This window comes from Brachypodium distachyon, chromosome 5, assembly GCF_000005505.3.
Source record: "Brachypodium distachyon strain Bd21 chromosome 5, Brachypodium_distachyon_v3.0, whole genome shotgun sequence".
Taxonomy (NCBI): Eukaryota; Viridiplantae; Streptophyta; class Magnoliopsida; order Poales; family Poaceae; genus Brachypodium; species Brachypodium distachyon.
Window position 1 is genome coordinate 12,151,306 of NC_016135.3, and position 24,851 is coordinate 12,176,156.

General features: G+C 45.1%; 4 protein-coding genes and 1 long non-coding RNA gene across 6 annotated transcripts; 3 read left to right on the forward strand and 2 right to left on the reverse strand.

Moving 5' to 3' along the window:
• The first annotated feature begins 404 nt into the window (after window positions 1-404).
• On the forward strand, window positions 405-1,716 carry LOC112269232. Of its 2 annotated transcripts, none has more exons than XM_024455469.1 (4): window positions 405-828; window positions 917-1,173; window positions 1,304-1,379; window positions 1,472-1,716. In XM_024455469.1, the coding sequence occupies exons 1-4, from the start codon at window positions 739-741 to the stop codon at window positions 1,538-1,540; spliced, it is 492 nt and encodes a 163-aa protein (XP_024311237.1). In that variant the 5' UTR covers window positions 405-738; the 3' UTR covers window positions 1,541-1,716. The 2 variants fall into 2 exon arrangements, with proteins under 2 accessions (XP_024311237.1, XP_024311238.1); XM_024455470.1 differs by having other exon boundaries at window positions 1,316-1,379.
• A 3,087-nt stretch (window positions 1,717-4,803) lies between these two features.
• On the reverse strand, window positions 4,804-9,010 carry LOC100839481. Its single transcript, XR_002960751.1, has 8 exons — window positions 8,787-9,010; window positions 8,592-8,699; window positions 8,372-8,479; window positions 7,428-7,662; window positions 6,626-7,304; window positions 6,087-6,544; window positions 5,690-5,927; window positions 4,804-5,600 (listed from the first exon to the last, which is right to left on the reverse strand). It is a non-coding gene; the product is annotated as an uncharacterized LOC100839481 (long non-coding RNA).
• Window positions 9,011-9,487: 477 nt separating this feature from the next.
• Window positions 9,488-15,680, forward strand: LOC100827025 (acetyl-coenzyme A synthetase, chloroplastic/glyoxysomal). The gene is made up of 18 exons (XM_003579618.4): window positions 9,488-10,163; window positions 10,534-10,680; window positions 10,771-10,926; window positions 11,020-11,142; window positions 11,226-11,394; window positions 12,155-12,237; window positions 12,407-12,508; window positions 12,594-12,682; window positions 12,797-12,887; window positions 13,018-13,131; window positions 13,559-13,635; window positions 13,865-13,943; window positions 14,038-14,106; window positions 14,180-14,355; window positions 14,451-14,507; window positions 14,616-14,706; window positions 14,801-14,899; window positions 15,138-15,680. Exons 1-18 carry the CDS (start codon window positions 9,855-9,857, stop codon window positions 15,321-15,323), a joined length of 2,217 nt encoding a protein of 738 aa, XP_003579666.1. The 5' UTR covers window positions 9,488-9,854; the 3' UTR covers window positions 15,324-15,680.
• A 2,416-nt stretch (window positions 15,681-18,096) lies between these two features.
• On the forward strand, window positions 18,097-20,077 carry LOC100839786 (7-deoxyloganetin glucosyltransferase). Its single transcript, XM_003581127.2, has 2 exons — window positions 18,097-18,592; window positions 18,691-20,077. Exons 1-2 carry the CDS (start codon window positions 18,097-18,099, stop codon window positions 19,659-19,661), a joined length of 1,467 nt encoding a protein of 488 aa, XP_003581175.1. The 3' UTR covers window positions 19,662-20,077.
• A 562-nt stretch (window positions 20,078-20,639) lies between these two features.
• Window positions 20,640-22,015, reverse strand: LOC104585322 (probable carboxylesterase 15). The gene has a single exon (XM_010241549.3). It carries the CDS (start codon window positions 21,943-21,945, stop codon window positions 20,890-20,892), a length of 1,056 nt encoding a protein of 351 aa, XP_010239851.1. The 5' UTR covers window positions 21,946-22,015; the 3' UTR covers window positions 20,640-20,889.
• Window positions 22,016-24,851: the final 2,836 nt, after the last annotated feature.

Sequence of the window (24,851 nt, forward strand, 5' to 3'; positions counted from 1 at the left end):
ACAACGCGTAAATGAACATAAGCTAAAAAACAGTTTAACTCTAAGCTCCTATTTTCATCTCACGTTGTTCTGAATGACAGCATCGAGAGTAATGGAGCACAGTGAAGGGCAAGGGAATGCAAATATGGTCGCCCAGGCAATTCAAAACAATATGGAGTTCCACATAAACTCATCTGTCCCCATAAATACCATTAGCCTCAAGACACTATGCCCAAAGCTAGCTACAAAGAAGTTCTTTAATGCGCTGAGGAGTGACGAAAATCCAATTTCTCTGTCCAGGTATGCGTGCGAAACAAAACAACTTTTGTTTGTTCTTTGGTTGACTATGAACCGTGACAGTAACCAAAATAGTTGTACAATATTGTAGTACATTCGTGGCTATTGATAAACCCGAGATTGCCATACTCCCTGGTATCCGGATGAAGCTGGAAATGACCAAGATGGCAGAGCTTAGCAAGGAAACCTTCTCATTAATAGCCAGGTTGTACAATGAGATTGAAGGGACCTCCACATACCGAGAGGAGAATCCGAGCTGGAAAGGAACATACTACTTCCCTCCAACATTTGCGTTTAGTTATGTATAAACCATCCAACATATTAACTAGTATTTTAAATTTATATAAGGGAATACTTATTGGCTTTTCGAAAGAAAACATAATGGTGCTGTAATGACTGATATGAAGTGATAACACAACCAACAAACCTGCTGACAGATGTACTGCCTTGTAGGAAATCATAATGGAAGAGGATGGTTGTCCACCGCCGTACCGTGTAATTGACATGTTCACCATGGGCACTAGGTGCAATGACCCTTCCAGATGCTCCAGGGTAATGTATTTTTCCCCGCATCGTATACCTAACAAACAACCGCAGACCTTCCATCATACGATGCAATTAACTGTACTTCACAATGCAGTTTGTTGTACCCTTTTTCGTCAATGAGACGGATGTGTGGGCTACATACGTGTACGACATAGAGGATAAAGTTGCATACATGGTGGATCCAACACTTACTGAAGCTAGGACAACTGATGAGTTGCATACTGAGGATGCGAAAAATATTCTGGAGGGTATACACTATTGCCTGTGGAACATACTGAAAAAACCCAAGTGGGATGTGGATGCAAGTTGGGAGTACCGCGGTGTAGACCATGGCCAAAAACAGTTTGCACTGTAAGTTGTTCATGCATGATCAATAATATCTAGCTGATTTTGTTATAGAGGAATGTCCATTCTACATAACCACCAGTTACAAAATCATAAATTCGTTTGTATTTTCTTACGTTGTGCTTATGCAAAATAGTGGGCTCCACAGACTTGAGTGCGCGTATGCTATGTGGCACATGAGGAGTGGTGGCGTGAAACGACACACAAACAAGGTAATCGTCACTACCCGCTAGACTGTATATAACATTTATCTCTCAAGTTGTAAGGAAACAATGATCGAGGTGTGTTTTCCCCATTTACGCAGGCTCTCCTTGGTTTTACAAAAGTCCCTCGCATACATGCTCACCAGGATGGATTGCAATGTGCAGCATGAGCATGGGCCCCCGCCGTACGCGTAATCTGTTCGTGTGTGAGGGGACCGCCACCTCCGATCTGCTAATAAACCATCCAATCTAGCCTATGTTCGGGTGTGACCACAATAATCTAGCGATCGAGTGATCGTTATGCTCATTTTCAATCAGACCGTAGGTGCTTGATGTGTGTGTGTGTTGCAGACAGTTTATTGGTGAGTCAGGTCAATAAACGTATGTCGTTGGGTTATAACCGTCGAGTTGAGACTAGTGTGTTATAAAGACTTAATCTAAAATAAATTACTAGATTGAATCTATTTGCATTAAAAAAACCGATCAAAAAAGGGCGAGCGAAGCAAGTGATCAAAAACTTTGTTCGTCCTATCTATAAGAGGAGAGCATATGAAAAATGTAACCCATTCTTTCGGGTTTTTTAGCTCACTGGCCATCCCCTGGCAGTTTCGGGCTTAATACTGATATTTTAGCAACAAATCTAATAAATCTAACTGTAGTGGTTGGTGTTTTGATTTTTTTTGGAAAGGGAGTGTGTGCGAGTTGTCTATTTCAAGAATAGGTCGGATCTATCCGACTGCACTTTAGAATATTTCGTAGTATTTTCGGATAAATAAGGGTGCGCAATCACGACGAATTACTTCTGAATAAATTCAGAAATCATATGGAAGAACCATAGCATTTCGCGACTCGTTGGTAAATCAACTTTGATTCTCTATAAACCAATAATGTGAGACTATTAACACGGTTAAAGCTAAACTGCTTGAAGTCTAGGCAAAAAGGGGTACTCTTTCTACACCTATATTAGTATTAGTACCAAAATGCTTTAAACAGGAAATAGCTAATGTAGAATTTATCTGATATAGAACACTCATATCGATAAAATGGTTTGAACTATTTACTAGAAAAAAAGAGGCACCCTCCCCTTTTTTATCGAATGCCGAATCGACAACCTATGTATAAAATAAAAAAAGAGAAATTTTTTGGATTTGAAGAAAAAAAAGACTTCGATTCATTTTCTATTTATTTCGTTAGTTTTTCTTAATGAAATTGAAATTATTAAGTAAAGTGCAAATACAAATAAAGAAACAACTTTGCTGACCATGATAGATTTTTATCTAGGCGGAAGAGTCCTCTTAATATTTATCTAATCTTATATAGGTTTCAGTATATTGAAATAGAAAGATAAAATAGAAGAGAGAGGATAGGCTCATTACTTAAAAAAAAGATATGGAAATAGCCATAGCAAAAAAAAAAGGAGCGTGAGAGCCAAATGAATCGAAAGATTCATGTTTGGTTCGGGAAGAGATCATAAAAGTTGTAAACTTAATAGCAAGATAATCTACTTTCATTAAAAGATTTATTAGATAATCAAAAACAGAGGATCTTGAGTACTATTCGAAATTCGGAAGAATTGCGTAGAGGGACCTTTGAGCAGCTCGAAAAAGCTCGGATTCGATTACAGAAAGTCGAACTAGAAGCGGATGAGTATCGAATGAATGGATACTCTGAGATAGAACGTGAAAAAGAAAATTTGATTAATGCTACTTCTATTAGTTTGGAACAATTAGAAAAGTCTAAAAGCGAAACCCTTTATTTTGAAAAACAAAGGGCAATGAATCAGGTCCGACAACGGGTTTTCCAGCAGGCCGTACAAGGAGCTCTAGGAACTCTGAATAGTTGTTTGAATACCGAGTTACATTTCCGTACGATTCGTGCTAATATTGGCATTCTCGGGTCCATGGAATGGAAGAGATAATGAAATTAATAAGGCCTTGAGCTTCTACTTTCGTTTAGAATTTAGGCATTATTTTTCCCCTTAGCTTTCGAAAAAAAAGAGTCAAGAAACACTAATGGCAACTCTTCGAGTCGACGAAATTCATAAAATTCTCCGTGAACGTATTGAACAATATAATAGGAAAATAGGGATTGAGAATATAGGTCGTGTAGTTCAAGTGGGGGAGGGGGTTGTTCGTATTATAGGTCTTGGTGAAATAATGTCAGGTGAATTAGTCGAATTTGCAGAAGGCACTAGGGGTATTGCTCTTAACTTGGAATCCAAAAAGGTTGGGATTGTATTAATGGGCAATGGGTTGATGATACAAGAGGGAAGTTTTGTAAAAGCAACAGGAAGAATTGCTCAGATACCCGTGAGCGAGGCTTATTTGGGTCGTGTTATAAATGCTCTGGCTAAACCTATAGATGGGAGAGGTGAAATTATAGCTTCGGAATCTCACTTAATTGAATCCCCTGCTCCAAGTATAATTTCCAGGCGTTCCGTATATGAACCCCTTCAAACAGGGCTTATTGCTATCGATTCGATGATCCCTATAGGGCGCGGTCAGCGAGAGTTAGTTATTAGGGACAGACAGACTGGCAAAACAGCAGTAGCCACAGATACAATTCTCAATCAAAAAGGGCAAGATGTAATATGTGTTTATGTAGCTATTGGTCAAAGAGCATCCTCCGTGGCTCAAGTAGTAACTACTTTCCATGAGGAGGGAGCCATGGAATACACTATTGTAGTTGCTGAAATGGCGGATTCACCTGCTACTTTGTTTGTGGGATACCTGCATTTCTCGATATAGATGGTGCAAACCGTCATTTCTTTGACGCTGCTACTAAAAAAATCAAGAGTGAGGAAAAAAAATCACTGCCTATGATTGTGTGTCTTGCAAAATTATGTTGGCTAGGCTACAGTATGAAACAATCATGGGTTCAAGTCTGCATAAGATATGTTGGCTGGCAGATATCAATCAATCGCGAGACATACACGCTGTTTTTTATGTCTTCAACCGGGCGGTCTATGTCAGTCGATATTTCGACGAATTTTCAGATGCCATGGTGCCCCATCGGTGATGCTGGAACCACGAAGGAACCGGGTATGCACAAACATAAAGACAAACATTCAGCTGAAATTTGTGTAGGTATGATTATTTCTGAAACAATCAGGTGGGAGTTACGCTTACAAAGTACTTTCTCCGATGAGATTTTACATTTGAAATTGTCAAGACGTTCGCTCACAGATCTTGTGTCCATATTCTTGGGAAGTGCTCTGGTGCATTTAGGGGATCATATTGAGTTTGTCCTTGTCCAGTCACGACACAACGTCGCAACACCCTGCATAGCCGATCACTTTTTCCAAACGGGAAAGGTAAGTCTACCTGTTTTGGCACTCTAATGGTGGTAAAAAAAAACCTGTAACAAACTGAATTGTGGTTCAATACAAAGAAGCACGCCAACTCGTAGAGGAATACCACACATGATACATTACTAAACATGGCCATTGCACACGAGATGTTTTATTATTACTGGAGAACGCTGGTGCGAACAGTTATTTGTTCCATGATTCAGACTACATTTTTTATTTAGTAGGTGAAGATACACTACATTGGATTGACAAGCAAAATACATATGCTGATACTAGGTCAAAAGAAGGGATCAAACACCAGTGAACAAAGTAGCAAAGAACACCGCACATATTACATGCCGCGCTGCTTGCACTTGGATCGATTATGCCCTGTCGCATGACACAAGGAGCACTTTACTGGGCGCTTAATCATCTTGCTTTCTGATCCAACTATCTCCGTTGAAGTCCAACAACTCTTTGCATCAACACCTTCTATGCCATATAGGCTGTCCACTGCTCGTGTCTTTCTTTTTACATCAGATATGTACTCCATCCTTGATCGTGGCCTCACAACCGATGGTCTGCCAGGGGTTCTTTTTCTTTCCGGTGGCTTTAGATCTTGATTCGCAACATTAGCTGGTATTTCCAGCAACACACGTTTGTCAGCGAACGCATTGTCCTGCTTCAACTTACCCACGTCTGCCCGTATTTTCCGTATTCCTTTCATCGCAACATATAAAAAAAGCCGTGTGGCCAGCTGATTCCTTTACCATTTCGCGAGCAGCTAATGTGAGTATGTTGTGGCCGTACGATGGGTCATCAACATATTTCCCTTTTGATACGATATCGTTATCTGACTGAGAAAAAACTCTTGCGTTCTTTGTGCACCTCTTCATGATATTTTTTGGCGGGATGTGCAATACATCATTACGCACCAGTACCTGGAACACAAGTGTGAATATAGTTGTCAGAATAACTAACGTCCCAGTGATTACTTTTTTAACATTAAGGCGAATAACGGAAATAAAACCTTCAGCGCGTGTCGGCACAGCATCCTCTATGGATACAACATATCTTTTCGCGACTTCTGATTGTGCATGCTCAGTTGGTGCTAGTGTTACCAGAAATGTCTTCCTGTCACCTCCATCATTGACTACATACGAACCAGACAAGTACAGCTCCTCCTTGAACATTTCAAACATAGCCCTTGTGTATATTTGAGCGGCATTTGCTTCTATCGGTGTCGTCGACGTACATATACGTCGTCTCTGCACATCACATGTATGGATTGTGTATGTAAGTTTTGTTCACAATATCCAAGTCTTGTGAATGCCAAGAACGTAGAAATAGTCAAATTTTATAGTCGAATTTGATATCTTAAGTTGTTTGTCATGTAGTAAATGTCACGTAAAGAACGGAACACCAACCTGAAGCGTGGCATGCTCTTCCCGTCCTTCATCGGCCACACGAGAACTGAGTAGATTGTTGTACTGCTGGACGAAAAGATGCATCGGTGATGACCTTGTAATGTATTGCTTTAGCAATGAATTTGCGCTCTCGCTCCTTTGTGTGCTTGTCATACCGGCACAGAAAACACCAAGAAAATATGGTTTTGCCCACATATTCCTGTTTGCAAATAGCCGTTCGATATACACATTATCTTTGAGTTCGTACCTTGACACCAGATCAGTCCATCTATGCTCGAAATCCTCTGGCGGCATAATCTCGTTAATGAGTGTGTGGAACTTCTTCTTGAAAGCAGAATACTAGCTGTAGATGTGACCCAGTTTTTCTTTTGCATTCCTCAGAACATGCCACTTGCGCCACCGGTGACGTGTGTCTGGTAAAGTGCTCTGTATAGCAGCACGCATAGCTTGACACTGGTCTGCAAAGGAAGAAAATCACACGTTAACAACCCGTACAACTGGTAGCTAAGTTTTGTACATCATGTCGTACAGACTTTAACCTGTTAGTATGGTGCTTGGGTATTTGGTCTTCATGATGGATACGAAGCTCCTGAACACCCATTCAAAGGATGTGGTTGTTCCTTCCCTCATAAGAACACCGGCAAAAATCACAGATTGATAATGGTTGTTGACACCAACAAAAAGACCAAAGGGCATGTTATACAAATTTGTCTTGTAAGTTGTGTCAAATGTGATAGCATCGACAAAACACTCGTAGTCTGCCTTGTTCCGTCCAGTACTCCAGATCATTGTCTTTACCCTTCCTTCGGTGTCAATATCAATGCCAGTGTCTCGTGTTCTCATCTCCTGCAGTAACGTAACGGTCTTCGGAAGATCATCTTCCATGGCCTCTTGAGATATCTTCGAACAAAGGTTCCGTAGTGCTTGTTTCCGAAATGGTACAGAACCGTTGTTCCCACCTGCTGATCCCAGAATGTTATAAACTTTACCAACACTGATGTTGTTCTGCCTTAGGTTTTTCACGAAATCTAGGTCCAATGGATCAATTTCGTTGTGACAGTTCCATTGCCTCTTCTCATCACAACTTGGTGATAACCTATGATTGTGATTTTTGTTGAATATTGAGATGTACCATCCATGATCATGGGTATGGAGCAACCTAATCATAGCGCCACAGTCAGTTCTGCACGATGCACTGTTCTCCTTGTTTGGCTTGCCCTGTTTAAGAATCAATTAATTAGAATGATGCATCTGAGCACGCCACTATAAAGTACAGTAGTTAGATGATATGCATATCCCGTTAGATGAAAATTTATGGGAAGCTGGTCAAGTAATTCATACCTGGCATTGACAAACAATTTCATGAATGCTCCTGTACCCATGCTTGTTTATACGACTGCGCCCATGATGAATCCCAAACCCTTGCTCCCACGAGAACAAGTTGTATACATCAAACTCTTCCTGTCTAGAATCAAATTACATCCCTACGGAAGGTGTAAAAATGTCTTTACTATCACAACCACCAGCTCCTAAAATTATCCGTTGCAGAGCCGTGTTGCCCTTCATGCCCTTGTTCCTACCAACACCAAGACCATGATATCAGAAACACTTAATTTATGACCACAGATCTTCGAACATAACGGCGCTCAACGGCAGTCGAATATGTAAAAAAAAACTTTACGATATGCATACACGTGCAATTTTTGTTAGGACGCCAATACAATGTCGTCCGCTTCAAACAAAATCAGGTTACACTGATACGCAGTTGTATTCCATGCAAAGGGGGAAAAAAAGTCATATGCCGGCAGTCTTAGAGATAAGGATAAGTGGAGTTAGCAATTTATTTTATCCACGCATCTGATGTGTATAAATTGATCAGGACTCTCCATGTATTTTTCTTTATATACAGTAATCGGATAAAAACATATACACAGCAACGTAATTCTTGAAGCTGTATGGAACAGTCAACATCAGTAACTCCATAGCATGCTCAGTATTGGATTTATGTTAGCATACCGGACAGCTGGTAAACCATTGTACAAATGATGCATCATGCTAAGATAAACGAAACCAGAGGTCAGTCGCAATTCATAGAACTTTATGGAACAACCAACTTCAGTATCTGAATAGCACGCTCTATATTAGGTAACTGTTACATACCGGACAGCTGAAAAACTAATGTACAACTGACGTATCATGCTAAGATAAATGCAACCAGAGGTGATTTTTATGATGGGATCCACGCCTGGTAATATGATCTAATTTTGTGTTGTCATCAAATGTACCTCTTCTTCCAGCCAACAAAATCGGCCGACGGCAGCGTCTCGACGTGTGTTCTGACGACCACCGCATGAGACGCATCATCAGCGTCTCCGGATTCAGATTTGTGCAGACTAATTCAATTCGGTACATCAACAGTACGCAATATTAGTCGGGGACTATCGATTCCACCAAAATGGTGGCGAATCAACAAAGCACAATTACGAGTAAACAAAGGGATCTCACGATTCAGGTGGAGGTTCCAGCGTAGCATGGCAACTCGAGGGAGCACGAGGCTTTGTGCGTTGTTCGCTCGAAGCAGCAGCCAACTGCGCAATTGGATCAGATGGGGTGCTGCGGCGAGAAACCAATGGGTCAAAAATCGAGCCTGCGGGCTGGATCTGTTGGTAGTTCTGGAAAGAAACATCTGTGTTTGCATACCTGGGAATTTCCACTGGAAGCATCGTCGATGCAATCGCGCTGCAGCCCTTCAACCGGTCGTCCTCCGAACAGGGCATCAGATCTTGGACCGCCGGAGTTTCCATGTGTTTCTGTGTCGATAGCTAGATGTGAGCATGGATGATAGCTAGCTGTTCCGGCTTATTTGCGTCACCGGATAGATGGGCAGTGTAGATCCTGCTGCTCAGTTCGTTCATCACAGGGAGCAACACCTGTCGGGCTGAAGGACGCGTGTTGATGCCAGGAGAAGAGGACCACCGGCCTATGTGAACAGTCACCATAGGGTTGTTTCAGGCCGATTACTGTTCACAATGCTTATTTTAACATTACTGTCGTGCTGGCAACCACGACATTTATGGAACGTTGCGGTGTTGCGACGGAGCAGATAGTTGTATGTACGTACCTATTTGGGTAGAAAATTAAGTCCTCACTTGGGTCTCATGCCCTGCGAAATCACGTGAGGCATTTTTGTCTTTGCAAAATCCGTATTGAACTACCGCGAATCTTGACAAAATTTTATGGTGGATTTTATTCCGATAGGTCCAGTAGCCGGTAGAAAAAATTCCTTATGGCCTCCTGGCAACATCAAGCGGCGACGTAAACACCCAGAGCCACGTCTGCCCGCCCGCTGTTCTAACGGTGGACCCCAAGAGCCAAGTCCAAATACCGTCAGTTCACCCAACACAAACCCAGCTTCTCCATCTCAAAAAAAACTTGTCGAAATCCCACGCTTCCACGCAGACGCATATAGACATGCCCGCCCGCCCGGCGCGCGCCACCCCCACCATTCCTGTCGCCGCCGTCGACGAATCCTAGGCGGGAAACCCAGTAGGCAGAAGAAGCAGCAGAAGCACTCTACAACTGCGTGCCACCAGAAAGGCAGCGAGACACGTACGCACACCAACCAGGCAACCCGCCTGATTTGCCTCCTCCACCGGAACGCGGCCGAAAAGTCAGAGAGAAATCGGCCCACGGCCGAGGACCAAAAAGGCGAGGGAGTTAAGGACGGTCTGGTAAGCCGTGGCCGTCAGGCCGGCCGCGAGGCCGTCAATGGCCCAGTATATATACGCCACCGCCACCCGCCACTGCTGCTCCCCGCGCGTCCACCCCGCGATCCCGCTCCAGGTTCCCGCTCCTCTAGCCCCGCCGTCGTCTCGGCCGCTTCGGGTATCGCCGCTCCGGCGGAGGTGGGCCATGGGCGCCAGCGATCGCCTGAAGGTGGCCGACGCCAGGCCGCGGCATGCGGGGCCATGCGCGGCTACCATGCTGGGCGAGCCGCTGCCGGCGTCCGACGACCACGGCCTCGTCCACCCCAGCGCCGACTTCTCCGCCCAGGCCCTCGTCTCCTCTCCGCAGCAGGTGCACACTGCACACACGACTTTTTTTTTTCTACTTCCCATTGAGAAAATTTGAGATTATGTCGATTGGATCCCAAATTCGTGCCGTACATTCGAAGACCTTCCGCTTGTGCCGCAGAGTATGCGGCTAGTTGCGATCCATCGCTACCCACGGGACCAGATAAGGCAGATAGGGACTGACTGGACATAAGTAGACAAGTACGGAGTACTCCAGTAGTATGATTGAGGAATTGGGGTCATGCGTTATTTTCCTATTTAGTAGGGTCTGTGTACTGACTACAGAGTACAACATCCGGTGATTGTGAATTTAAGTTCTATGCTGGTTTGTTGCGACGAATGATCTGGGTGTTTTTGCTATGACTGGTGACCAGTACCAGGAGATGTACCAGCGGTCTATCGATGATCCTGCAGGATTCTGGTCGGAGATCGCAGAGACGTTCTACTGGAAGCAGAAGTGGAGCCCTGATGAAGTCTGTACCGAGAACCTTGATGTGACAAAGGGACCGATCAAGATCGAAGTAAGAACATGTTCAAGTAATGTTTAATTGAGTTGGTACTTGTATGTGATGGGACGTCAGGGTGCCATTGAACTTGTTGGTGTTTGGCAGTGGTTTAAAGGGGGCAAAACAAACATATGCTACAATGCCGTGGACCGCCATGTGGAAGCTGGAGATGGTGAGAAGATTGCGATGTATTGGGAGGGGAATGAACCTGATCAGGATGGAAAGCTCACATACTCAGCACTCTTGGATAAGGTTTGCCAGGTAAATACGCTGTTATGATGAAACAATTGTATGTAGTATGTCAGTGATGTATGCATACATGGTTTTAATTTATTTCGGTGTGCTCCATGGCAGCTAGCAAACTACTTGAAAAGTGTTGGAGTTGGAAAAGGTGATGCCGTGGTTATCTACTTGCCTATGTTGATGGAGCTGCCTATTGCAATGCTTGCCTGTGCACGCATTGGTGCTGTTCACTCTGTAATTGTTTCCCCACTTTGCTTGCCATTTATTCTTATTTACTCTATCAATGCTTCCTTGTTATGATGCTGAATTATGTTCAGGTTGTGTTTGCTGGCTTCTCTGCTGATGCACTTGCGCAAAGAATCACTGACTGCAAGCCTAAGGTTGTGATTACATGCAATGCGGTGAAAAGGGGGCCGAAACTCATCCCTCTCAAAGATATAGTAGATGCATCTCTGGTTCAAAGTGCAAAGAATGGCGTCTCTGTAGGTAGGTATACACTATAATCTGACTTCCATGAGCATTGACTATCAGCGCTTTTTTCACTGTTATTTATAGTTCAACTTGCTCATTCTTCCAATTCATATTAGCTGTAATTGTTTAAGCCTCTCCGGAATCAGGATGATAATTGATAAAATTTCTAGAGTACAAGCAAACTTTATATTACTACCACATTTGTATCTGGAAAATGCGCTGGAGCATGTGCGCCTTGGTGAATTTGCATACTTCCAAATTTTTGAAAATTTCAATAAAAACTTCCTCTGTGCATTGTTCGATAAACTCTGTATCTACAAATTTAGTGCAAAAATACGGTCATCTGTGATACACAAAACAAAAAAAGATGAACAGTGTACATTTATGGTTGCTGTTTAGACTCTACAACCTTCTTCTTTTTTGTGCATCACACATATGACTGTATTTCTTTCCATCCATATTATGCATCTGCAAAAAAATCAGATTATCTTCAAAACTTATGGGTGTTACCTTTTAGTTTTTTTATTTTAAAACCACCGGGTGTGTGCACACCCAGGTCAACATAAAAAAACTACACTCATTTTTATCCCTAGAATAGTGGCCACAGTTTTCAGTTTTAACGCCTTGGTGCACATCAGGTCTTGCTGTTGATCATGGACATTGCTTCTTCTGAGAAAATAGTTCTCACTCGATGAGCATGCATGGAATTGGTTTAAAGGAATGCAATGCATAGTACTGAAATTTTCTCATGTCGTGTGTTTTCTGTGCGGAGCAGGCATTTGTTTGACATATGAAAATCAGTTAGCCATGAAGAAAGAGAACACACGATGGATAACAGGAACAGATGTGTGGTGGCAGGTACATCCAAATCAAAGACGTTCAAAATGTTCAATATATATCAGATTTTTTTTTAATCACAGAACCCTCAGAAACTTCTGTATCAATCAGAAGATCTTATTTCGACCTTTCTGTTTTGTGTTGTATTACAAGTATTTGAGTTATTTCTTAATACAATATGTTCTCCCAGGATGTTGTGCCCAATTTCCCAACTAGATGTGATATGGAATGGGTTGATGCAGAGGATCCATTGTTTCTTCTATACACAAGTGGCAGCACAGGAAAGCCAAAGGTACTGTTAAACCCATGTAACACTAATATACCAGCTGAAACACTAATGTATTTGTGAAACACTGATATACCTGTAAAGTGTGCAGGGTGTATTGCATACAACTGGGGGCTATATGGTGTACACTGCATCAACATTTAAGCATGCATTTGATTACAAGCCAACAGACATATACTGGTAAGATGTAAATTTTTTGGGGTCTTCTGGGTGCATAAGTTTGTTCCTAATGCTATGGGATACTCCTCTAGAAACTGGGTTTTCTTACTGGTTTCCCTGTTTCACTTACATCAGGTGCACTGCAGACTGTGGCTGGATTACTGGACATAGTTATGTGACCTATGGTCCTCTCCTGAATGGAGCCATAGTTCTTCTTTACGAAGGGGTAACTTCAGAGAGTATTTGAGTTGATATTTTACATAAAATCGTAATCAAGGGTGACCCTATGCTTTTCTAGGCTTGTTTGGATTGGACTGTTTGTAATTTGTAATTTATTTGTTCAATGCAACCCATAGGCTCCAAACTACCCTAATCCTGGTCGGTGCTGGGACATCGTTGACAAATACGGGGTGACAATATTCTATACCGCTCCAACACTTGTCCGTTCACTCATGCGTGATGGTAGTGAGGTATGCTGTTTGTTTCTTGTGTGCTCCTTTACACATTTAGGCTAATGGCGCAGCCGTACAGCCATGCTTAACTTTTTTTTCACATGATTAATTTGTTCAGTATACTGGGAAGCTTTCTCTATCACATAATATATTTTTTTTGAAAAGTAATACTTCCTCCGTCCAACAAAAGATGTCTCAAGTTTGTCAAAATTTGGATATATCTAGACATGACTTAGTGTATATATGCATTCAAATTTAGTCAAAGTTGAGACATCCTTTGTTGGACGGAGGAAGTAAGAAAAACATTTGTTCGAGAGTGAAATATCTAATTATTATCTATCCGTTTGGGGTGATATATTCCTGAGAATTTAAATTGTACTTAATGAATACTGTCCCACATATATATTTTGTGTTTATATCCCTTTCCTTGTGATGTATTTTGCAGTATGTTGACCAGTACTCTCGTAAATCTCTAAGAGTTCTCGGAAGTGTGGGTGAGCCAATAAATCCCACTGCATGGAGGTTTGTGGTTATGTTCTGTGTCTTAATTGTAGTTATTGAACCGAGCAATACTCGATTGGCTAGAACGCATGTGTGCATGCTCGCTCACCCGCGTTCGTGGCCCAGCCTCCACAGGGGTGCTTGCTTTTTATTAAAAATGCCCTGAATGCTAGTGCCAATGGGTCAGGTTTTTTTTTAAATGTAGTGCATTGAAAAGGTCGTATATCCAGTGCACTACTGTTCATTTCAGGTGGTTCTATAATGTTGTCGGGAACTCAAGATGCCCCATATCAGACACTTGGTGGCAGACTGAAACTGGTGGTTTTATGGTAATTGTGTATTCATATTTTGTGTGCGAAATTTTGGTGCTCTTAAAGTGAGTTTCATCTTACATAATTGAACTGTAATGTGTCTTTTTGTTAGATTACTCCTTTACCTGGTGCTTGGCCTCAGAAACCAGGATCTGCGACATTTCCTTTTTTTGGTGTACAGGTATACATGACTCCATCAAAATGAAAGTTTCATCCCTTCTCTTATTTGGAATAACTATGCTCATGGTTCACAGCCAGTCATTGTTGATGAGAAAGGGCGGGAAATGGAAGGAGAATGCAGTGGATATCTTTGCATAAAGAAGTCATGGCCTGGGGCTTTCCGGACTCTGTTTGGCGATAAGGACAGATATGAGACAACATACTTCAAACCATTTTCTGGGTATTATTTCTCTGGTGATGGTTGTAGGAGGTAACTAAACAAATATTTTGCGAAGGTGAAGAAGATATCTGGCATGTCCAGGATTATAAGTTCAGACCTTGACAAATTTAAATTTTGCGAATCAGGGACAAAGATGGTTACCATTGGCTGACCGGAAGAGTTGATGATGTTATCAATGTCAGGTAAATAAGCTAGTTACTATATTATTTACACTCCTGGATTTGAAATCAATGCATGACCTTAAAACTCTTTCAAGCTCTAAGTAATTGGCACATCTTTTAAAACTGTAGTGGACACCGGATTGGTACAGCAGAGGTCGAGTCAGCTCTGGTTTCACACCCAAAATGTGCTGAGGCCGCTGTTGTTGGAATTGACCATGAGGTCTGTTCCTGTACTTATTTCCCCCCTTCTTTCTGGCTTCATGTCCCTGTAGTTTCGTCAAACTCAAGTCTTAGATCACTAATACATGTTTCAGGTCAAAGGTCAGGGAATCTACGCATTTGTGACTTTGGTTGATGGTATTCCTTACAGTGATGATCTGCGCAAAAGCCTCGTTATGACGGTCCGCAGCCAGGTATTTTTGTCTGATATTTTGTTATAGTGATGGTACTACTGGAAAGATCCATGTGTGATGTAAAGTAACCTGATAGCAATGCTTCTTGATCTAAAATAATATTCTCATGCTTTTTCAATAATAAGACCTAGAATTTCAATATGCTTTTCTCGGATTTTTTAACCTTCTGAGATTGGATGGAATCTTTCTCCTGGGGAGTTTTGTCTCAACACGAATACATGGTGTCATTTTGTGCCAGATTGGCGCGTTTGCAGCACCTGACAAGATCCATTGGGCACCAGGACTCCCAAAGACACGGAGCGGCAAGATCATGCGAAGAATATTGCGGAAAATTGCCTCCAGGCAGCTAGATGAGCTCGGTGACACCAGCACGCTTGCTGATCCCGGTGTTGTTGACCAGCTGATCACGCTTAGCGATACCTAGTGTGTAACGACAGAGATGGCACATTGTCACCTGCACTTTCATTACCTTTTTTTTTCTTGCCTAGTCTGTGATGAGTACAGAGAATCAGTTTATATGCGGTGCATCGCTCACGGTTCCCATGATCTATTTAGTGCATAGGGGAGTTGCAACATGCAAGTTAAAGTGAGATGTGATAATATTAGTGGTTGATACAGTGTCGAACTGCCTATGTAAATTGTTGGATCATAGCAAAGAGAGAGTATAGATGTATGTATCCTGCAAAAAAGAGAGTATAGATGTATGTATTCGTTACATAAATAGGGGAACATGCCAATGCGTCTACAATGGGTATTGAGCTGATATCTTTTTTTACATGCACATACTTGTCAAATCTGTTTCAGGGTATCTCTTTGACGAGTTTTGACGTGACACCAGGCCTGTTCTTTTCTTAGTTTGTTGTCATTTTGAGTTGTAATATTTGAGATCTAAAAGCTATTTGTGACTTCAATAATAATGGCTGTGCATTGATCGATGCAGAGGCGGGAGGAAATGCCCTCTTTTTTGGAACAAAGAAGAGAACATTTAAATGATGCCAAAGGTACAACCAAATCACAGACAAAAACATAATCAAAACGAAAAACAAGGACGGGACAGAACATAAAAAGGACAATCTGGGGCAAAAAGCTGGACAAAAATAGCAGCCACATAGCCAATATAGTACTAGGCAGTGAAAAACTAATAAGTTGGATGAAGAGCCTGGCTGCCTGGGCAACAAAGAGCATGGAAAAGACCCAGCAGAAATAGGCCTGCAAGTGTTGAGTGTCTGAGATCAATGACAAAATGGTTGGTGGTCCGGTCCCAGGGCATAGTATGGCTGCACTTGCTTATCAATAGATTGCTTCAAAAGGAGATAACCCTATGGCGACTGCTGCCCTCCTATTCCCGACGAGAGGCAAAGAGCTGCGGTGGCGGTGGCGACGGCCGTGGCGATCGGAGGTCCAGGGTGCTTGATCTGAGCCTGCAGCTGCTCCCTGCGCCGCTCGACCGCCCTCCTCTTACCGACGAGAGGCGGTGGAGCTGCGGCGGCAGTGGCAACAGGTTGTGGCGGCCGGACGTGGAGGTGGAGTGGTGGTTTCGTCAGATTGGTGGTTCACTTTGCCAGCATGTGGCAGTCAACCAAGTCACACCTACCTTACCAAGAAACAGGCAAAGGGGGTCAGGGTGCCCGGTCTCAATTGTTGGGGAGTTAAATATCTGGTTCCACAGTTGAGAGTGTTTTTTGAATTTCGCGATAAGTTAACTTGCTTCTAATCCAAATAATTTTGATTATTGACAGGGTCAGCGGTCATTGTCATTATGATTATTATGAAGTTTTGTGAAATTAGCTTAACCAATCCTACGAGCGAATCCCTTCCAATTTTTCTCAAGTTGGAATAAATGACTCTTGAGGACTCTGGTTCTCACCTATTCTGGCATGATCCTTGGATCAGAGGAGAAAGATTGGAGGATGTCACTCCTCACCTATTTGAAGCCAGACCTCGTGCTATTGAGATGATGACAGTGTCTGAGGGGATGCTCAACAATTTATGGATACGTGGCATAAACCCTAATCTCTCGGCACAGGGCATCCAGGAGCTGCTGTACTTGTGGGACTGGGTGTGTCGGCATTCAATCTGTGTGGGGAAATGATGAGTTATGTAAATGGTCTGAGTCTGGGAAGTTCACTGTAAGATCGGCGTACCTAGCTATGTTTGAAGGAAGAAGAATTCGAAGGGCATGATCTGATTTGGAATTCTAAGGCTCCTGCAAAGTGCAAAATATTCATGTGGCTGGCATGTTGATGAAGGTGTTGGACGGCTAACCGTCTTCAACGAAGAGGGATGGATCACCCGAGAGCTTGCCCACTGTGTGACCAAGTGTTTGAGAATATTGATCATTTGCTCCTTGGCTGCGTTGTGGCCCGACAAGTCTGGACTTTCTTCCTTCGCAAGTGGGATCAAGAACAGTTTTTGCCGAGTCAGAATTTAGTGATCGCAGAATGGTGGTCCTCCATTCAGTTGCCGATGAAGATGAAGAAGGTTTTGGCAACAAAATGCACGCTTGTTTGCTGGACAATCTGGAAACATCGGAACAATGTGGTGTTTGAAGGCACGACACCAAACGCTAAGGGCATCATTAGCGACGTTGAGAAAGAGTTAATAGCAGCGCTGCAAGCAAAACTTGTTAGAGGAGGGTAGCAGCGCTGCAAGCAAAACTTGTTAGAGGATGGTAGCAGCGCTGCAAGGTGAGTTGTTGCCATGGCGAGATGCCGGCTAATGCAACGTAACAAACTTGTATAGCTGCTTCTCAGCTTCCTTTTCTATAAATGAATGCTAGGTGTATTCTAGAAAGTAAAAAAACACTGGTTCTAAAATGTTTGTACATACCAAAATTTAAAACAAGAAGCAAATACGTACGTGTACCAAAATCTAACACTGGCTCGATTTCCAGACGACAATCACATGCAACAAATTCATGTACAAAGCATCCCTCAGAATTGAACGGAAAAAAATCCACGGGATCTCGACTGTGCACATCGGCGGGAATTACGGAGTATTCCATATGGCAGCCTGTCTATCTCCCTTGGAAGAAACGGATTCTGCACACTTGCGACAAGATCGACAAATCCAACACTCGTCGCTGCAATGGATACATCTGCTTGGAAAACATCACTCCCCATAAATCGCCGCGGGCCATCTCCTAATCAAGGGGACTGAGCCACTCTCGAGGCAGCAAAGCAAATATACACAGGAATATGAAGACCGGCGAAAAACCGCACGTCGTGTGTCTGCCGGCGCCGGCGCAGGGCCACATAACGCCGATGCTGAAGCTGGCCAAGATACTCCACGCCAGGGGCTTCCACGTCACCTTCGTCAACACCAAGCTAAACCAGCAAAAACTGCTCAGCTCGCGAGGACCGGCGGCGCTCGACGGCCTCTCGGATTTCCGTTTCGCCGTCATTCAGGATGGGCTCCCGCCATCCGGTGCAGACCCCGCCCAGGTATGCCACTCCATCACGACGATCTGCCCCCCGAACTTCTTGGCACTCCTTGCCGAGCTCAACGACCCGGCCAACTCTGAAGTACCGCCTGTCACCTGCCTTATCGTGGATGGTGTCATGTCATTCTGCTACGATGCCGCAAAGGAGATCGGGGTGCCGTGTGCCGCGCTATGGACATCTAGCGCCTGCGGCTTTATGGGCTTCCACCACTACCGTCTGCTCTTGGAGCAGGGTCTCGTGCCTTTCAAAGGTACTTGCTGCTTTCTCAGGCTTATTTTGGATCGGCTTATTTTGGATCGGAGGGAATACTTGAAGATTATGTTTTAACAATATATGGCTTGCCTAAAGATGTGGCACAGGTCACGGACAACAGCTACCTCGACACCGTGGTCCACGGCTTTCCCGGCCTGTGTGAGGGCATGCGGCTGCGCGATTTCCCCAGCTTCATACGTACCACGGACCGCAACGACATCATGCTGAACTTTGTCATGGACTTTGCCGATCGGTTATTATCGCTCCCTGACGCGGTCTTGCTCAACACCTTCGACGAAATCGAGAGGCCGGTCCTGGACGCCATGCGCGCCATCCTCCCACCCATGTACGCCATCGGCCCGCTCCATCGCCGCGCTAGCATCGAAGTTCCCGCCGGGTCCTCGCTTGATGGCATTGGCTCCAACCTATGGAAGGAGCAGCACGACGGCCTCCTCGAGTGGCTCGGCGCACACGGCACCAGAACTATTGTCTACGTCAACTATGGCAGTTTCACCGTCATGACGAAGGAGCAACTCCTCGAGTTCGCGTGGGGGCTGGCGGACAGTGAGTACCCATTCATGTGGAACATCCGGCCAGACCTCCTTAAAGGCGACACCGCCGTGCTCCCGCCGGAGTTTCTGTCGGCTGTATCCGGCCGATCCATGCTGACAACATGGTGCCCACAGGAGAAGGTGATTGTGCATGATGCTGTAGGGCTATTCTTGACGCATTCGGGGTGGAACTCGACTCTGGAGAGCGTCTGCGCCGGCGTGCCGATGCTCAGCTGGCCGTTCTTTGCTGAGCAGCAGACCAACTGCCGGTACAAGTGCACGGAGTGGGGGATCGGGTTGGAGATCGGCGGTGAGGTGAAGAGGGCGGAGCTGGCGGCGATGATAGGGGAGGTGATGGAGGGGGAGAAGGGACGGGAGATGAGGAGGCGCGCAGCGGAGTGGAAGGACGAGGCAGTGCGAGCGACTCTACCAGGTGGTCCTGCCGAGGCCAGCCTGGACACGGTAATTCGTGACGTACTCCTGGCAAGATTCGTCTCTGGTGATGATGGAAATTAAACCAATGACGATGGGAGCACCTACAGTTGGTTGCTCCTTGCCGGTGGATTAAACGAATGCGGGGGTAACACATTTTAGTTGCAAAAAAAGAAAAACGAAGTCATTTCAAGCAGAGATATAATAACCAGATACTGCATTGGTGATTCTCCAAACTCCAAAGCAACTAACAAGTATTATAGCTATGGATGGCAATGGGTACCCATTACCCACATACCCGTCGGGTATTTACCTATTAAGATAAGGGTTTAGGAATATTTTACACCCATGGTACGTAAATGGGAAATATCTTGTACCCGCCGGTTATGGAGGGTATGGGTATGGTACTATGATACCCATATCCTTATATCCTTGTACCCACCTATTTACAGGCGGATTGTACATGTCATAGGTAGAAGTGTTATGTATCACTAAAAAAATCCTACTGCAGGTAAAGCATCTCTTTGCCTCCAAACCCGATAAGCCCCCCTTCCCCCACATCTTACCCAACCACTCTTAACTATCCTATTCCTGGGCATCTAATCGTGACTGTGCACGTCACACTTTTCATTACGTCTGCAGCCTTCCAACATTCTAGTGTGGACTTGCAAACCTGAACCATTCTCCATTGCATGATGCTGATATATTGCTCTTATCATGTTAAACTATCAACTATCTGTAATTTTACCATCTTTCATGCATTTTTTATGCTTGCACCGTATTCTCGTTATATGCTCCTGCGGGTAAGGGTTACCCTGTGGGTAAGGTTTACCCTGCGGGTGGAGGGTATGGGAAACGATTGATACCTGTGTGCGGGTACGGGTACGGGTGCCGAGTATAATTTTCGGCGAAGGGTACGGGTTTGGGTGAACTCTACCCGTATCAGAACCCTGCAGGTGCCATCCCTAATCACAGCGTACCACCACCAAGCAAGCATGGTACGAAGTGTAATTCTACCCGCAAAAAAGAAGAAGTGTAATTCAAAGTATGGAGTTTTGAGAGTTGAGACAAAGTAAACTTATTAGCTCGACAGCATAGAAATTAGACATGTATCCATTGTCAAGGGAAAGCTTGACCGCACCAAGGTACAATTTTTACAAATCCTATGCCACATGGACGAATGGTTATCTTGTCTCCGGAAACTAAATTACAGAAACATAGAACACATCAATCCATTCCTGCCTCAACGGCCGCTGGCTGAACCCGAACTCGATCAGAATCGGCTGCGACGTTGCTGTCCATGAACCCAAACTCAGTCAGAACCGGCTGCTGCGGCGTCTCTGTCCATGAACCGCCCGATGGCACGGACGACCTCGCCGCTCGCCTCTGACCACGGCTTACTGGAGAAGAAGCCGTGCTGCTCGCCGGGTAGCACGAAGAGCTCCACGTCATTCCCGGCCGCCCTCATTTCCTCCGCGTACCGGAGCTGGTTATCCTTGAGCATGTCCTCGCCGCCGACGACGACGAGCACGCGACCGCCGACACGGGCCAGGCCGGGGCTGTCCGGCCCCAGCGGGTTCATCAGCGGGTGGTCCTTGTTGGCGCCGGCCGGCAGCGCGAGCCGGTTGTACCGCTCGGCCACGTCCCGGCTCAGGGCCGCCGTGGCCGGCGATTCGAGCTCGGACTCGGTCGGCGCCTCCGAGGTGAAGGCCGGCATGATCAGGACGTACCCTGCGACCTTCACCACGGGGCCGAGCCCCGAATCGCCGAAGCGCGCGGCCATGTGGTGCGCCATGTTGCCGCCGGCCGATTCACCGGACACGAAGAGCCGTCCAGGGTCGGCGCCCGAGTCCGCGAGCCACGAGCCGACGCCATCGTCATCGTCGTTGTTGGGGGTAAGGGCGAGCCGATCGCGCAGCCAGAGGAGGGCGTCGGCGGCGTCTTCATGAGCGGCGGGGAGGCGGTGCTCCGGGGCGAGGCGGTAGTCGAAGGAGAGCACGACGGCGCGGGCCTCGTCGGCGAGGCGGAGGCAGCAGGCGTGCACGGACGGCCACGCGCGGCTGCCGATGCAGAACCCGCCGCCGTGGAAGTATGCCAGCACGCGTAGCAGGGGCTTCTTCCCTTGCCGCTCCCGGGGCGGCTTTGGTCTGTACATGCGCACGCCGAGGCCACGGCTGCCGCCGTACGCGGCGTCCCTCCACTCCACGCGCCCGTCGTCGCGGTCCTCCACCGCGTACGGCGACGCTGAGGACCGGACGACGGTCCCGTCGCTCAGCACCTGCAGCACGCCGCGGCAGTCCTCCACTACGTGCGGCGGCGCTGTCGCTTCCACCTCGACGACCGCCGGCTCCATGTCTCCGGTACGCATACGCAGGTAAACTAGGACAACAAGCTACTACCCAAACAACTTGATTGGTTCAGAGGCAACTGGAGTTCATGTGTCGTGGACTGTTCAAAAATCATTTTTTTAAGGAACAGATCCGTTTTTGTTTTCTTTTTTGAAAAGGACGGATCACCTTTCATTTTTGAAAGGAACAGATCAGCATTCCATTTATTAGTCTTCTTTGACGAAGGCAGGAAGTTTACCAAACTACATTTCATAGTGGTAGGCTTCCGCAAGGACACTATGCGTAGCTAAAGTGTGTGCATCACCCTTTTACGCGCCCTTGGGTAATTAAGACTCTTACATTGAAACCAAGGCGTAGATGAATTTATTTGAAAGTAGATGAAGTTTAATTTTTCCTAAAGATGGCTCCCAGGGAAGATAAGTCATAATCGACTATTTTCTTACCACTGCAGAATAAGTTTTTTTTAGAGGAAACACTGGGGAATAAGTTAAGGATCACATTTTGGGATTTGAGAAGCAATGCAATGATCACTACTTGTAGCAATGCATGGGCATCGGCATGAGGACCAGACACTCGCTCCAGGTCAACTGCCATTGCGGCTAGTAAAGTCTCATCCTCCTGAAAAATACTTCTCTCTGAATTAGCCACCAGTGTTGATCTTCACGACAATTTATGAGAATTTGCACTGCTTGTTTCCTTTGATCTTTGCTTCACCTTCAAATAATTTGTGATTTGTAAAGTGGAAACTAATAGGAAACAATTCTTTGACGGTCGTCGGGGCAGTGCCGTGCGCCGCGTTAATTTAGTTGCTGCGGCGGAGGTTGTTGTTCCGGTGGCTCATGCACGCAGGTAAGGGGGGGGCCTTAATTCCATCTGCCTCCACGGGTGCTGGTGTTTTCGTCGAGCAAACGCTGCATGGGTGGTGAAGATGACGGTGCGGTAGCTTACTGTGTTCAGTCGCCGGTGCCGATGGGCTTATGTGGGGCCTTGATGCCCTATAGAGGTGCTGTTGGGCATGGAGGTTATGATGGCACTGGCTTTTGGCATGGTCCTATATGAGGGTCATGGTCAGTTCCATGGCCGCAGTGGTGGTCGTGGATGAGGCCAGATCGGCGGCTCGCTAGAAGAGGGGCAAAATTGGCAGTGGCATTACTAATTGAGCTAGTGGTGCCACCCAGGCCATTATCTAGGAATAAGTTGATGGCCATGCGAAAGTCCTCAGCTATGAAGGTCGAGCCAATGTTGACAATGCTTTTAGCAATGTGACGATGACTGGTGGCACCATCTGTTGCTACTTTCAATGGTGTTGATGTGAAGAATAACGATGAAGATAGGTCGGAAAAACAACATAGGAAGGCTAATGATTTTGGACTTTTGGTTTTGGGAGCCCGTTCATGGTTTTTCTAAGGGGTTCGTTGACGAAGATGTAACTTCGACAATGTCCATATTGATGGACTTGTATCAAGAAAAGATTTCAAGTGTGTGTTGGCGAACTCGTCGGCTAACAATGACAAGGGGATACGATTTACCCAGATTCAGGGCCCTTGATGAGGTAATACCCCTACATCCTGCTTGTCGGATCTGTATTGATGAATCGATTACAATGGGGTGCCGCAGAGTCTAGATGCACCGAGTCGTCGAGTGCGTCTAGGCGACTTCTCTGTAAGTTGGGGTGTCCTCTTGGCTCCCCCTCCTGGTCATTTATATATGCAGGAACTTAGGTCTCAGGTAGAGTCCAAGTCGGTTACAATGAGGAGATACACTCTAATTAATCTTCTTATCTTAAATCGTAAGACTTGGCATGTAGACACCTGGAGTTGAACTAGGCTTCCTTGTGGGCCCCAGTTGGGTTGTACCGGGTATAATCAAGTCGAGTACGTGGTTAGTCATAACCACGTCATTCGTTTCCTTTCGGTTGGGAAACAGAGTCCTCTCCGTTGAAGCTACTCATGCGTGTTCTTTTACGTGTTGTAAGGTGACATGAGGACGATTGGCTATGTGGAATTTGTTTTTTTTCCTTGCTATCATTTTGAGTTGTAATAAACAAGATTTGATCGTCATTGTCGACTTTAATAATATTGTGGTTGTGTGCATTGATGGATGCAAGACACGGAAACGTCCATCTGAAAAAAACAAATATAATCCATACTTCTAATAGTTTCTCCGATATTCGGCTTATTCTTTTCGTGCCACCAAAGCTAGAGCAGAATGACAAATCTTTAGAAACATCCTCATTCAGTTCCAATATTTCTTTCACAAAAGCTTCCATCCTCATACATATATAACACATAGGACATGAGTATCTACATTCATATCTATCCTTTGGGGTTACATCGGACTGATAGTTGGTCTCTCAATTCCAATTCTCAATGTAAATCTTATTCTCATCGAGTAAACAAGCACGCACCCCCTCAACTCTATCCCTCTTTTTGACCTGCCTATGCATAGCACACGTGCGTTTGACTAGCCGCAAAGGTACAATCCCATTCCCACGGTCTTTTCTCGGAAAGAAAACGACCCTACGAGCAAAAACACAACGAACTTGTTGAATATATCAGCCCTTTTGTTCGGCTTCCAGCATGGGCTTCCGTTCTCAGAAAAGCCCGTCCTGAAAGCCGGGAAAGAAAGGAGCCACAGTTTACTGTAGCTATTGTAGCTGCCGATGGAGTCTGGATGTTCAGCGGCAGCGTCCCTAGGGATAAACAGTACATCGTATAAATTTATGTGACTCATTGGTGAAATCCACTTAGAAAACAGCTAGTTACCGTGTGATCATTGTGCTTAGTAACCGGTGCCAGTACATGAAACAAATAAAGAAGTACTGTGTAGTCGTTACAATCCATCAATGATTGGATTTCTTTGTACGTACCTCCTCCTCCATTTAGGTTTATAAGGTTACTGTTGAAGTTTGTGCCACGTTTTGACC

Bases quoted from the DNA above. Each gene is read 5' to 3' on its own strand.
- LOC112269232 (XM_024455469.1), top strand. From the start codon at position 739: ATGGAAGAGGATGGTTGTCCACCGCCGTACCGTGTAATTGACATGTTC. The intron at 1,174-1,303 runs GTAAGTTGTTCA...TATGCAAAATAG, and splicing joins GGCCAAAAACAGTTTGCACT to TGGGCTCCACAGACTTGAGT. The intron at 1,380-1,471 runs GTAATCGTCACT...CCATTTACGCAG, and splicing joins TGAAACGACACACAAACAAG to GCTCTCCTTGGTTTTACAAA.
- LOC100827025 (XM_003579618.4), top strand. From the start codon at position 9,855: ATGGCCCAGTATATATACGCCACCGCCACCCGCCACTGCTGCTCCCCG. The intron at 11,143-11,225 runs GTAATTGTTTCC...AATTATGTTCAG, and splicing joins GCATTGGTGCTGTTCACTCT to GTTGTGTTTGCTGGCTTCTC. The intron at 14,356-14,450 runs GTAACTAAACAA...TTTGCGAATCAG, and splicing joins TCTGGTGATGGTTGTAGGAG to GGACAAAGATGGTTACCATT.
- LOC100839786 (XM_003581127.2), top strand. From the start codon at position 18,097: ATGAAGACCGGCGAAAAACCGCACGTCGTGTGTCTGCCGGCGCCGGCG. The intron at 18,593-18,690 runs GTACTTGCTGCT...GCTTGCCTAAAG, and splicing joins GGGTCTCGTGCCTTTCAAAG to ATGTGGCACAGGTCACGGAC.
- LOC104585322 (XM_010241549.3), bottom strand. From the start codon at position 21,945: ATGCGTACCGGAGACATGGAGCCGGCGGTCGTCGAGGTGGAAGCGACA.